The sequence below is a fragment of the Pseudochaenichthys georgianus genome, chromosome 10 (genome assembly GCF_902827115.2).
Source record: "Pseudochaenichthys georgianus chromosome 10, fPseGeo1.2, whole genome shotgun sequence".
Taxonomy (NCBI): domain Eukaryota; kingdom Metazoa; phylum Chordata; class Actinopteri; order Perciformes; family Channichthyidae; genus Pseudochaenichthys; species Pseudochaenichthys georgianus.
In genome coordinates, this window is record NC_047512.1 from 13,061,993 (window position 1) to 13,076,865 (window position 14,873).

Here is a 14,873-nt window from a genome sequence, read left to right on the forward strand (position 1 = left end):
CGAGGCGTAGTCGTGGGGGGGGGGGTCTGCAGTTCGGTGGACTAAGGATTGCACCACTGCTTTTTGCAGATGATGTGGTTCTGATGGCTTCATCGGTCTGCGACCTTCAGCACTCACTGGATCGGTTCGCAACCGAGTGTGAAGCGGCTGGGATGAGGATCAGCACCTCCAAATCTGAGGCCATGGTTCTCAGCAGGAAACCGATGGACTGTCCACTCCAAGTAGGGAATGAGTCCTTACCCCAAGTGAAGGAGTTCAAGTATCTCGGGGTCTTGTTCTCGAGTGAGGGATCAATGGAGCGTGAGATGGGCCGGAGAATCGGAGCAGCGGGAGCGGTATTGCAGTCGCTTTACCGCACCGTTGTGACGAAAAGGGAGCTGAGCCGGAAGGCAAAGCTCTCTGTCTACCGGGCCATTTTCGTTCCTACCCTCACCTATGGTCATGAAGGATGGGTCATGACCGAAAGAACGAGATCGCGGATACAAGCGGCCGAGATGGGTTTCCTCCGCCGGGTGGCTGGTGTCTCCCTTAGAGATAAGGTGAGAAGTTCGGTCATCAGGGAGGGACTCGGAGTTGAGCCGCTCCTCCTTCGCGTCGAAAGAAGCCAGTTGAGGTGGTTCGGGCACCTAGTTAGGATGCCACCTGGGCGCCTCCCTAGGGAGGTGTTCCAGGCACGTCCAGCTGGGAAGAGACCAAGGGGTAGACCTAGGACCAGGTGGAGGGATTATATCTCTTCGCTGGCCTGGGAGCGCCTTGGGATCCCCCAGTCAGAGCTGGTTGATGTCGCCAGGGAAAAGAAAGTTTGGGGCTCTCTGCTGGAACTGCTACCCCCGCGACCCGACCACGGATAAGCGGGAGAAGATGGATGGATGGACAGTGACTGATGTGAATGATATGCGGAAATGTTCCTACATTAGATGATGAGAAAGGTCAAGACATTGATGTAATGCTTTTTAACAACAACGAGAATCAGAGAAGGTTTATGTAGTTAGAGTTACTTTTTTTAATAGCGAGAACATTTTGGTAAGTATTTATTTGATGTGATTCATTTTGGCTGCATAACCACGTTTTTTGGTCACTTGAGTGTAGACAAAAACGTTGTGAAGACATCATTGACATATTGTCCCCTATTAGCAAAGTTTGGTTATTTACACATGCAGCAGTTATGGAGAAACATAATCATTCATTCTGTCTACCTGATGAATGTCATTCAATCTTCACTTAGCTATGTATTTGGTCTGTACTAACTCCTGAGGTAAATAGGGTGCTTTTTCAAGCTCAATGCTCCATTATGTTTTCCAGCTGATCTCTAATGTGCCCGTCTAGTGTTTGGTGCCAAGCGGGTAGTGGAGAGTGGGTTTTAAGAGCTTTTTCTCCAAAACAAATAGCTGTCTGTCGCAGCCAAAAACCGCACAAGAGTGAACCAAAACAGTAAAGTAAAGTGCTGGGTTGAGCAACTAAACAATGAGCTGAAACTCACTATGAAGCTCCGTAAAGCTGAGAGGATGATCAGATCCAGCTCATAATTCTCTGTAAAGTGATAACTAAAAGCTTCCACATTGTTTTCACATTCTAAATAAATACATTATCATTTTAAGATATGTAAGTATACCTCTTTGGTTCTCTCTGACTGACATCCTAAACAATATCAGTACTGTTTTGAAATGACAGCAGACATCTTACATGTTTTTGTATTGTCCCTAATCGGCCCTGCTATTTAATTATTTAGGCTTTAATTATGAGTACTAACTCCAAGCTTGCTACTCGTTAGTGGCTTGAGACTCCACATTTACACTTCAAAGTCATCGTCCTTGTTAGGCAAATCCTGACCTTTCCTAAAACTGAGACGGATCAAGAGAATGCAAATACTTTAACCTTCTTAGTGCCACATTTAAAGGGAAAGTAGGAGTGTGTGTTGTGGCTACAGTCACTGGGCTTATCCTTGTGTTTTGGTAGTGTTGGAGGCTGACGCAGTGTTGCATGGTGGGAGTGAGTGGTGTGCATGTGTAGTCCAGGTTCTCTTTTACATGCTGGGAAACGAGAGGTAGGGGAGCGTGATGAAGCAGAGACAATCTCCAGCAGAAGAACAACATCTTGCTCTTGTCTCTGCTGACCAGCGCTGCACATGTTTTTATTCGACAGTCTCTCACTGACAACGGGTTCTTGGAAAGTTGAAATTCTACACCATATAAAGAATAATGAAGCCTGCAGAACTGTTTGAAACAATGTTAAATCAGCTTGAGTCCAAATAGAGGACTGTGGTATTTTCACCAGAACATGTCTGCTACTATACAGCAATACCTATATGCAGAGATAAAAGGGGACAACTAGGGAATCTAAAAGAAATGTTTTTATTATCCCTGGAGAAAACCACCTTTTCTTGTAAACTGCAGTCCATTACACAGAAGTGGTCTAATCTACATGGTAACTGACATACACAGCCTTGTAAATAACTCTTTATGTTATCGGTTCATCCAGTTATTATTGTTACAGCCTGGCTCTAAAGCCATGATAAAAGTGGGAGATGCCGTGTGAGGGCAAATTAATAATGCATCGATTTGAATGAATAGCATAAAGTTCTCACAAAATGAATAAAAGGAAAATAACTAACACAAACAAATAAACAAGCCAGAGGACAGTCACACGATATAATTATGGTCCTAATTATTGTGAAAAAGAGGACTTTTAAACAGTTGACTCTACTCTGAATTGCATTCAATTTGAACAAATGTTTTCCCTTTGTCTAATATGTGTTTTTATAGCTAACCTACTTACCTACTACTATCTACCACCTCTTCTCCTTAGCATTCAGAAACAAGTAGATTGTTGCTTTTATTTGCTTTCAGTGGTCTATTGTTTTTATTATATGGCTGTTATTTATTTTTTAATTATTACGTTTATTCTGGTTTGTTTTGTGTTGTATCTTGTATTTTAAATGTATTTATATTATGTTGTGTGAGCTTATCTCTCTGTACAGCACTTTGGTCTGAAGGTTTTAAAGTGCTATATACATAAAGTTGGATTGGATTGGATAAACAACTTTGACTAAGAGAATAAATGTATTGGAACCACTTAGTAGTTAAGGTATTAGTTCAGTTTTAGGGTTTTTGGTAAATGTTATGGGGATTTCAGTTAATATACATAAACTCTAGATAAGTTATTAAGATATATTTAAAATTCATTTATTTTTAGTGTCTTAATCTTCAGATAGTTTTGTGGGGGTGTCCCATTTCACACATCTCCTTTTTGTCTTTCAATTATACTTGTTTTTTAACTGTTTGTGAATTAAATTAATTCAATTGAAAATACAACAATAACAATAATAAATAAGTATTTATCAATTTATTCTTCATATTAATTAGGAGACATAAAATAAAGCGTTACGGAAACATTACTTGGATCCTGAAAAAGAGCAATCCAGCAGAGGGTGGTAGGCAGCCTTTAAACTCTGATAAGGCTCACCTTCCAGTGTCAGCCACAACAAGCTAAAGTAATAAAGCTTCAAAGACCCATCTCTTTATTCCTTCCTAGACAAAAATACTGCTCCTCCAGAGGAGCCGCATCAGTTCTGAACACAACTGGAGATACATCCAGAAGTGGCAGATGTAGTGGCTGTTTGTAAATAGTTGTGAATATCTGATGAGCAACTTTCCATCAGCTCACAGCAAACTAACTTGAGCAGCTCTGTGAATCAAAAAGATGACCTTAGAGCCGACAGCGAGCCACCAGAGTCATCCAGCACCACTTGACAGTGCCATTTTAGTATTATAATTATCCAATTACATAGCTCATTGAACTTGAAACGCAATCTCATGTCTGCCCTCTTCCTTCTTACTGTGCCGAGACAAAACAGGCCAGCAAGAGATGAAGACACAAGAGGAGCACACTTCCCCCCGAATAGGACTTTGTTGTATGTCCAGCAATATAAATGACTTCTTTGGAGTGATTTAAAAAATGTGTTGGCTCTGACAGAGTAGAAAAGCAGTGAATTTCAGTAATTCCTTTACTGTAGGGTTAAGAGTTTGGTCTCTACACAGCTTTTGTCTGCCCTAAAATTCAAGGACAGTCCTTACACAGCCAGAAACGGCTTCAACAAGCATTTCAACTTGTCTCATTAGCAGCCGTATTAGCATTGCTCAGTCAAGGGCACCTTGATTATATTCCCTATATAAGCATCTACAACGTGGTAGAAACAGTTAGTCAGTTACCTTCTGGTTTGCCTTTCCTCCATCCTTTGCTATGTTATGATGCAACATCAACATTACAGGAACGGCAATGATCCTTCACAGGGTAATTTCCCAAGATGTGCAAACATTCTCCGCTTCAGAATTACATACTGTAAAATAAATCTCCCTTAGGTGTACAAGTTCATTCAAGGATTTCATGCGCCCTAAACCACCTTCTTCTACATGGGTAACACGTTTAGGCTGTATCAGGATTTGAGTCTGAAGCTGGGAAAGACATTTCAAAACCAGCAAAAGTTTTAATTTAGAAATATTAAGAATTCTTAGATTCAATACTTTTAGCATTTCATTTTCAAATTGCTATCATGTTGAACATTGGACATATTTAGTAATAGTGAATGCATTAACACTGTCTCTATATAGCAGTTTCTATTGTTAGTGTCGTGTTATGTCCTTCTCAAACAAGATTTAAATTGCATTTACACACATGTGATTAATAGGGAATGATGCAGCATGTAATTAGGTTAGGAATAATATTTGTCACCTGACGTTAGTTTAATAGGTGGCTTTCTTACATAACTGTGGAAGAGATTTTTTTTGACTGGTGCAGGCTAGTTTATTTTCTTTCATTTTGAGCCAGATATATGATTTTCTTTCAAATGGAAAACAAATCAATGCTCTGTAAGGGATCTCTCCTTTCATCCAGCTGCTGTTCAACCCATCTGGAGTATTTTGCTATCCATATGCACTCTAGTAAAAGGCGAATACAAAATGTGGTTACATGTATACATAGCAGAGATACAGCAATGTCTTGGAAACATTAAGTTCAACTAATGAAGTTTCGCTGATCCCTTTTCAAGTTATGCTAACCATTAGGTTATTCGTTTACATGACATTTAAGAAATCAGCTAACTGGATAAAGCCTACTATAACCGCATTATTTCATTTATTGTAAATGCTCGATACTAGCATCTCAGTTTACTGTTTCTTTTCTTTTCTACAAACTGGAAGAGCTGTATTGAGTTCCTGCTAATGCAAACCATTTTTTTCTCCTGCTCTCAAGTTCACATTAAAAGCATTCAACTGGCGAAACATCGTGTTGCTTTTATCGTGAAGCAGCAGATAGTGCAGAGTCTACAAATCAAGATGAAGGGCATGGCAGGACAGGAGAAATCGACTGATTACTTTCATAAAACAAAAAGTTAACTCTGACTGAAATCTTAAGGACTATCTCCATATGCAAGCTTTGACATGATTTTGATGTTGTCATATGTTCAAAGGTCTTGATTACTTGTTATCAGATCCTTTAGGGAAAATGTCCATCTTGTATCTTATGTTCCGATTGATTCATCATCAGACACCACTTAAAGGTGGGGTAGGTAAGTTTCAGAAACCGGCTCGAGATACACTTTTTGTTATATTCCATGGAATGCTCTTAACATCCCGATAGCAATTAATATCTTAAGTGCTTTGACAAAAGATCCATAAAAAAATTTCATCTGTGGAAGCCGTAATACTGTAAAAAGTACAACCAATCCGTTTAGCCGGGCCGCCCTGTCTGTCAGCCTTCCATCTCGTGCACGCACAAATGTATCTCGTGCCCTCATTGGGCGTGCCCTCATTGGGCGTGCATTGCAGCAGTACTTCAATGACTCGCCAGCAACAGATGGCCACTTTCACCAGTCTGCTGACGTCATGTGCGCGTTCATGTGTGTTGGAGGAGGTGCTCTGTAAGGAAGTCTGAAGGAAGGGGCGGATTCTTTTAGGCTGTGTACTTTCAAATTTTAGTGCACTCGAGCCGGTTTCTGAAACTTACCTACCCCACCTTTAAATGCACAGAAATATTCACTTAAATGAAGCCAATGGTGTGTTGAATAACTTCCTTAATATACAATATTTGTCATGCACCGAGACCAATTATGTCGTTTTTCTTTCTAAATAGACCAGAAATGAAGCTTGTTAAACAAAGATTGATTATTACCATTTAGACAACAACATGAACACTTTGACTTAGCATGTGTGTGTGTGTGTGTGTGTGTGTGTGTGTGTGTGGGTGTGTGCGTGTGCGTGTGTGTGTGTGTGTGCGTGTGTGTGGTCTAGCATTACTATACTTGTGGGGACCTAAATCTGTTTACATAGTCACGTGTGGGGACTGGCTTCCCTTATGGGGACAAATTGGAGGTCCCCATGAGGGGGATCATTAATTTTAGGGTGAAGACTTGGTTAGGTTTAGGATTAGGGTTAGGTTTAGGATTAGGGTTAGGGTTAGGCATGTGTTGGTTATGGTTAAGGTTAGGATAAGTCTCCAGGAAATGCATGTAAGTCAATGTAATGTCCCCTGAAGTGATGTATACATGGTGTGTGTGTGTGTGTGTGTGTGTGTGTGTGTGTGTGTGTGTGTGTGTGTGTGTGTGTGTGTGTGTGTGTGTGTGTGTGTGTTTTCCTCTGACCTGTGATGTGTGTGTAGGATGCAGGTTGTGCAGTCCTGACTTGAGGTCATGGATTTGGTTCTTGAGTTGTTGTTTTTCTTCGATACTCTTCTGTAGCTCTGCCTCTCGCTCCTTCAGCTCGTCTCTCATCCTCATCAGTTGCTAAACACAAAGCAGAAGATGGGTCAGTTGTTACTGTTTCTCCAGGCTGATCTTTGACAGAGGGATAATCATTTCCTGTGATGCAGGGTCCCAACCTTAACTTAAAAAGAAACAAAACAAAAACTCATTCATCAGCTTCTTTTTTCAATGTTGTGCTGAATAATGCATCAGTTACCTTGGTGTGTCAGTTGAGGTGAGCGAGCACTGGTCTGGACACAGACCTGTCCTGTACATAATGAGCTCACCTGCATATCAGGGACCTCACTTATAAAAAGCACTCAAATATGTGTTTTTATTATGTTGTCAAGACAATGGCAATGATCAAATTACACTGTAATACTTTGACATGGTGCATAGTCATTACCTGCATTTTGTCTGAATCATTTTTAGTTGTTGGTAAACACACACTGCAGTGTAGAAACATAGACAGGTGGGAGGGGGAAAAATGGAAATTATATCTGGCAATAAAATGGTTGTCCAGTGAAAAAACTGATGACATGAGGAAGGTGAAAGCAAAGAAAGTTTATATACTGTATGCCCAACTCATACACTGATGCATTTTCAAAAACCCCAGTGTAGGAACAAGTTTAAAGTAATTTTGAACAGTCTCAGTAGAAATGATTACTGACGTACTGTGTAGTTTTATTTGGCTAATTTAAACAGGCTATATTACTGTTCATACTAGTCTAGTTAACAGGATGACAAGCTAAAAAGCAGAAACATGAAATATGTAATTGACCGAATCTGATCACCTTTAAAGTCTGGCATTCAATCTGTTTTGGAAGGAAGCAGGTAAAATAACATACTACACTTAGCATGTGCAAGTACTGTAACAACACATGATTGAATCTCAGGAAGGTGTAAATGTAATGTGTAAAGCAGATATTTGAGACTGACAAATGGAAGCTGGCATCAGATGTTGTCTAACACGCCAAACTATTTATCCAATTTTCTATAGTGATGCAGACATAATGCAAGTAACAACAAACAATAAACAATTTCCTGATGTAAATACAAGGCCTACAAATTGATGTAACAAATCAGAAAACCTATTTAGATTTAAACAGATTGTAGTTCAGAGTCAGATGTAAATGATATATCAGACCGGAGGCTATTTTCTAAATAAAAATGTACTTAGTGAGAATGAGTAACACTGGAAAAACTGTAGTCAATCATAGTGCTATATACTTGCATATACCTGTATGTATTGTCATATGTAGCAAAGGGCTCTCGCAGACTTAAGATTTCAACGGTAAGGGTTATCAATTCAATTCTATCCTGCTGGATATATTTCACTGGCCTTTGAAAGAACATCTATTATACAGAAGAGAAGTGCTCAGATTATCTACTGATGTTTTCATATGCGTGCTGGAGACACATTTCATAAAGGTGATTAAAATACACTTTGTCAAATGAGACAGAAGTGGGGAAATGCTCCTCTCCCTTAAAAACAATATTTACAATATTACGATATTGTTTTATTAAAGACAGAGTACATGCAAGCTGGGGCTATTTGACAACACAGCAGGTGATCAGAAAAAGTGGATAGCCGCCTGAAGAAATGTTATTATTTCAAGTGGATTACTTTATGTTCCTGAGGCTAATATTCTATTTAACATAGCCTACAGCTGAGGTTCTCAAAGCTGGTCCTGAGGACACAGAACAATATGTTTTCTTTAATCAAGCCATTTTAAGGATGTGCTTTCTGTACAAATGTCCAATTATATTGTTCAACAAAACAACAATACATTATATCCTATCCCCACAATAAACACATGCCTGCAGCTACCACATATTGGATTAGTATCTGTGGCACAAGTGTTAATGTAAGAAAATAATGCAAATGTTGTATTTGATGGTGTCCTTTTCTCCAAATGTAACTACAGTTAAGACATTACTAAACATAACATACATATTATTGATTGATCATAGGCCTGTACTACGAAGCTGGTTCAACCTAACCTGGATATGTTTGAGTTAGCCGGTTGGCCTAATCCAAAACATACGCGCTCTCGCTAAACTGTACTACGACGCGGGTTATCAAGTGGATCGCTCAAGCCAGCCGTGTCCTATCTAGTTAGGTGCGCGTTCACATGAAAGGGGTGGTATCTGGAGCATTCGACCAATCACAAACATGGAGAAGCGCACTGACAGCGCAGCGTCATACTTCCTGAATGAAAAGTCAACTATAATATTAGACATATGAAGAAGTTAAACTTTAAACATCCATGACTTAAACACTTTATCCAGGATCAAAGCCACATAGCTGCACCTGCAAGGTGAATACAGCTGGTAACAGAAAAAGTGTTTGAATGCATACATTAACAGGTTTATGATATCACTGCCCCGTCTAAGACACGATCTGACTTCAATTACATTTGTCTCGAGTGTTTCGTCAACTTATGTGTTGCTTAAAATAATACTTCTGCATACAGTATGTGACACTGTGAGTGCTGCACGGCCAGATACGGCTCAGCTGACTCAGATAAGGAGATATATGATACATTATGAAGTGATATGCCGCGGACTGTACTTAATGTACTCTGATCCGGTTACTTATGTTGTGGCCGATATTTAAGTAAGCTTTCTTAAAGCTAATGTTATAATAGTCAGATTGCTCTGAAGATGGAGGTGATATTCTATTAATGTTCACGTTGACACAGTCGGTGATTTTTGCCGGCCGTCTTTCCTGTGACGGCAGTTTTTCTGTATTTCCTTTCTCCTGTAATATGACTTGATCGCTTTAAACTCCGCACACTGAGCTCTGATTGGTCAGCAGGCAGTGCTTTCACTGAGTTGATCTCTTAGCCTGCAACCTAACCTGCTCCGGGGCAGGTTAGCCGCACAGCATAAGTTACCATGGAGATCTAGCCCACTAAAAAGAGAACCAGCGCTGTAGGACCGGAAAACCCGAGTTTTCCCTGAAGTTAGCCGGCTAAGCGAAAATCCTGCTTCGTAGTACAGGCCTCTGGTTACACAAGTTGTTGTGTGGTTGTACATATTGAATTTACTGCAGCTGAGAAGCCATTCTTTAATGATTATTATAACTACTTATTGTAGGCTTAATTAAAAGTAGGGAGTAGGTATTCAATCTTAAAATGTAAAAAATGAAAATAAAATAAATCACCTACTGAGGAAAAATGCATTAACACGAGCACTGAAATAATACTCATTAGCAATTCATCTGATAATATATTCACTGTTTAGTCTGCCATCTCCCAAACACCTACCACGATGACCCCATGGCACCTTATTGAAATGGTTTTGTTCAAACAACAGTGTATAATGAAGGGATATTAAATATTTCATGATAAAAAAGCAATAGTTTGCAAGGGTACAATTGTGGGTTTAAACATATCTTAAATCCTGAATCCTGAAGGATGTAATAACTACAACATTGCATGCCTCAAAGCTCCTACACAGTCATCGTCCACCCACTCAGGTGCTCTCACTGAATGTAACTGATCAGGGCTCAGACTATCAGCACTGTGTGGGCGAGAAGACACAATCGTTAGGATGATGCATCTGTTTGGACGGGACAATTAATGTCTTTATCATTCTAATTGGTACATGGCATAGTGAACTCATATTTCCCAGCATTCCTATCGCAGAGGTCTACTCAGACAGAGTGAAAACTCCTGTGTGGGTGTGCAGCAGTGTTATGCCATGTTATCGGCGTGTTATGCATGCACCTTGTGGGAGCGCGCACAGCGTAAAGCAAAATCTCGCAGATATTTCAATGATTTGTACGGCAAAGTACGGTTTGGAACCGATATAATGTCCTTTCTGGCGGGCATGCATAACACCGTAGCCTTGCTGCGGGGAAGATTTGGCGCTGTTCTGAGTTTGTTCTAATCTGTCAAAATGACGGACTGCTTTCAGATTTTTTCGTCATTGTTAAAAAAAATCTGTCTTAGACGGAAAATATTCGGTTAACGGGACCTCTGATGTGCAGGGCCTTTAAATACACCTGGAAGCAGCAAAGCCAGGTGTATAGCTTCGGCACAACAAATATAGAACATATATAGGAACACAGAGTGGCCCGTGGCGGTTCTAGGCCAATTTGACTGGAGGGGGCCAGGCTGGGGCTAGTTATTTCATGAGAGGGGCACAATAAAAGTGGGTTAAAAAGCATAAAGTAATTGTGTGAAATAAACATAAAATAAAGTAATTTGTATTTGTTTTTGTAAAGGTATTTGCTTTAGTGCATTTAAGGGACAATTTAAATAAAAAACAAAAACAGTATTTACTTTTATATAAAGTTATGAACAGTTTAATCTCGACTTTACATCCGGGTGTCTGATTTAATTTAGTTCCAATAAATCGTAATATTCTAACCTTTTTTTTTAAGGGAAGTCAGGGACTGGCCCCTGTTGGCCCCCCCTGCGAGCGGGTATTCTTATGTTAATCATGTCATTGCCTTTTGAAACCAAAGCCCTGAACCCTGAGATGTTTAAAATCTAGTTTGACCAACGTTCCCTGCAAAAGAAACATTATTTTTTTTATCTTGAAAACATGAGGGTTACTCTAATATATACTTTATCAGTGAAAATAGATTTATCCAGTACAAATACTGTATATCCCTCCGGCTGCTGGGCGAAAAGCGTAAAGGTCTTAATTTCAACTGCTTTAATACTTGTTTTACAGTGAACTGAAACACTTTTTCAGCCCTGTAGATGACCTGGGGCTGTAAAGTCTGATCATTTCTTGAATCCCTGATTACTAATAGCTGTGATAAGCCAAAGCTGCCATTTACACAAAAAAAAATCAGTAAATCAATCCACTTGCTATGATTTTTACAATATCGCACAGGGCACAGGAATGCAAAGATTGAAGCTGCTTTAACAGCAAGAAGATGGTAATCATGCTGATTGGAACGACAGAATGCCAACAAACTTCCTGCATGACTAAAATGGGGCTTTTGTCCAACGTCTTCTTTAGCTGATAATGGAATCATTTCGAAGTATGATTAGGCCAGGACCTTTTACAAACATGTTTCAAGAGTGTTCTGAATCAAGTGCAACAGCTAAGTGATTTCTTATTATTCTGGTAGCATGGAAATTCTCAAAGAGAAAATGATATACAGGAAACAAATGATATTTGTTGATTGTTTCGGAGGGAAAAAAAACTTGATTATACTATGTACGGTATATATTATACAAAATACTGGATTGATTGATCGGGTGGATATTTTTTTAAACAAAAACGTTAGGGATGCATTAATTTTGATTTAGATGCATGTATTCTATTTGGAATCATATTACTCAATAATATATTGCTCATTTTAAAATAATGCATGTGTAAAAACTACTGACTCAAGTCATCTGTTCAAAGGATACAGCCAGTGAGATGATATAATGTACTAAATACGCGACAAAATCTGAGTTAGATTTGCATGATGTTTAGTAGTTATAATAATTTAGTAAAAGTGTCCTTCCTAATGTATGAGCCATCTTTAGTATGCTTCTGTATGAAAGTACCTTCTGCATGCCCTGCAGAGCCTGCTGCAGGAAGCTGAGCTGCTGAGAGCGTGTGTTGTCCTCCTCGCTGATCATTGGTTGGTTCTTGCCTTGTTCCTGTTTGAGCAGCTCCACCTCGTTCCTGTAGGCGTCCAGCTGGCAGCGCAGAGAGTCATTCTCCTCCTTCAAGGCTTCCGCTTGGGAAACACCTGCAGAATCACACGGGACACAAACACACACTATTAAATCAGGAAATAATTTGAATCTGTCTAGTTTCTGTCTTAATGCCAAACTATATTGTTTTCCAATTTCTTGATTATTTAAAAGATATTTTTGAACCAACAAGCTCTAGGTATACATTTGTGAATAGTCAGAGGTGGGAGTAAGTCCTACATGTGCAAGTCATGAGCAAGTCTCAAGTCTTGACCTACAAGTATCAAGCAAGTCCCAAGTCACTATGATGAGAGTCAAGCAAGTCAAGTCAAGGCATTGCTCAGGTCAAGCAAGTCAAGCCATACACAATTCTGATGAATAAGCCCAGTTTCCGCAGTGGTTATGAAAATGGATTCAACCCACACTATGATCTTCATTACATACACAGTTAATCATTTGAAATCTAATTTAGACTGATGACAATCATATTTGATATACTTTATTAATCCACGTGGGGAAATTGTTTCTCTGCATTTGACCCATCCTAGTTTTAGGAGCAGTGTGCTGCCATTTTGAACGGCGCCCAGGGAGCAGTGTAGGGAACGGTGCCTTGCTCAGGGACACCTCGGTAGCACTTGGTCTTGCCGGGACTTGAACTGGTGACCTTCCAGTTACCAAGCCAAGTCCTTATCGACTTCGCCAACACCACCCCAATTTTAGATCAATATTAACCCTAACACTGCAGACAATATAGCTAGGACCCAATCAACAAGTCTGTTCAAAAAGGCAGAATTCCAGGTAAGAAAATCATATATGGCATTTGCCATGACACATTTAATTTAAATGTCTGTTAACACTAGAACCGCCAACAGCATCAGCACCGACATAGATATAATTTTCAAATCATTTAATTTGTTCCTCTTCATAATTTCAACTTCAAAATTAATCCCTTGGCGGTTCTAGTGTTAATTTACTAGTAAAATAACTACTACAAAAAGATATATTTTTTCCACTGGTGTTGATTAAATGTAAGGATTACACATATCTGTAAGGGAAACTTCTGCAGCAATGGAGAGTCAGGACTCGGAGAGACACGAGGAGAGCTTTGATGTCAAACACTGGTAGTTTATTACAAGTCAAACGGCCGGAGAATTCATATCACAAGTCACAGCAGCAAAAGGTTCTGACTGCACGGGTGGGTTGTCATGTCAATTCTGATCAGCCTCGCATCTTGGTAGACCTTTTAACCAGTTTACAGAGAGTTAATCAGCATATTCGGGGAGGCGTAAACATCTGTGGACGAGATATCTCTCCCATCTCTGGAGCTTAGAAAACAGCGTTCTCACCCTCGTAAAAAGCCTCCCTATGCCCTGTAGGTCAAGCTGTAAAACCTATTATCAACGTACGATCGCATCAACACATTCCTTACGGGAGATAAGAAGCAGGGATGGTCGTTCATGTCAACACACAAAATAAGGTTAAATGTCTTAAGTAAAGACAACATTAATCCCTAACAATTAAAGTTAAAAACATTATCATGTCTTTATTTTGTAACCTTGTGTAGAGACAATTGCATGAGCACAAAATGCTGCAGAAAAATGAATTGTGTCTTAATAACAGGAAAAGTGTAGAGAAACCCTCAAGAGACTTTTCTACAAAGAATGACTCTCCCCCTTTTATATTTGTGAACAAAATGCTGGGTATGAGAGTGTTTGAGAAATTGTGTTCCCATGAAGGCCCTAAAATACAATTCCTTTTGAAAAATGGAAAATGCCTTTTATCTTTTAATAGGCTTTTGACTTCAATAGGTTTTCATTTTTCCTATTCTTTTTTTCACAATAACTTTCCTGAAGAGATGTGATTCCAATTGACCGTAGTATGACTGAAACAGAAAAAAGGACGTTTATTGTTCTGAAATGCACTGCTAATATTTTGCTGAATGCCCCAAATCAGATTTGTAGTACACTTACTAGAAGCTTTGAAATATAATATGGTGTGATCTCCAAAAGGAATGTCCTACAATAAAATAAGGGTTGGCTCATACAATGTGAACAAGACATTTATTACATTAATTTCACGGTTAAGTTGTTCTATCTAAAGGCCAGGGTCGCATTTTAATAATTTAACCCTCAATTATTTCTAACCTAACCTATTAAAAAAAAGTCTGCTTGAGGCAATCTTATAATATCTATTTCAAGATGCATGTTGCCTTAGTGACCGTATCCATTAACTTAATTCAATGTAAACTAACTTATGTCTCATTTTAAACAATCCTGTTGAACTCCTAAGGCTGCAAAACAGTCCTGTTGTATACAAGTCTATAATAACATTACCTAACTTCTCTGTTGATTTATTACCTCAGTAAAAAAAAATCCCCGCTGAGTTTACTGTTGCATGTTTCAAGTCTTCTTCAATACTTGTAACATTACGCTTAATTTGAGTCCCAATTTAGAGTAAAGATACACGACAAAGCAGGGTATGCTTAA

General features: G+C 39.2%; 1 protein-coding gene across 1 annotated transcript in view; it reads right to left on the minus strand.

Annotated features, from left to right (window-relative positions):
* LOC117453978 (ecto-NOX disulfide-thiol exchanger 2-like) overlaps window positions 1-14,873 on the minus strand; it is a 212,663-nt gene that overhangs the window by 17,510 nt on the left and 180,280 nt on the right. Inside the window, exons 9-10 of the mRNA XM_034093029.2 lie at window positions 12,256-12,443; window positions 6,635-6,775 (exon numbers count right to left, since the gene is read on the minus strand). Coding sequence (XP_033948920.1) covers window positions 6,635-6,775; window positions 12,256-12,443 — 329 coding nt within the window. The remainder of the gene's footprint in view (window positions 1-6,634; window positions 6,776-12,255; window positions 12,444-14,873) is intronic.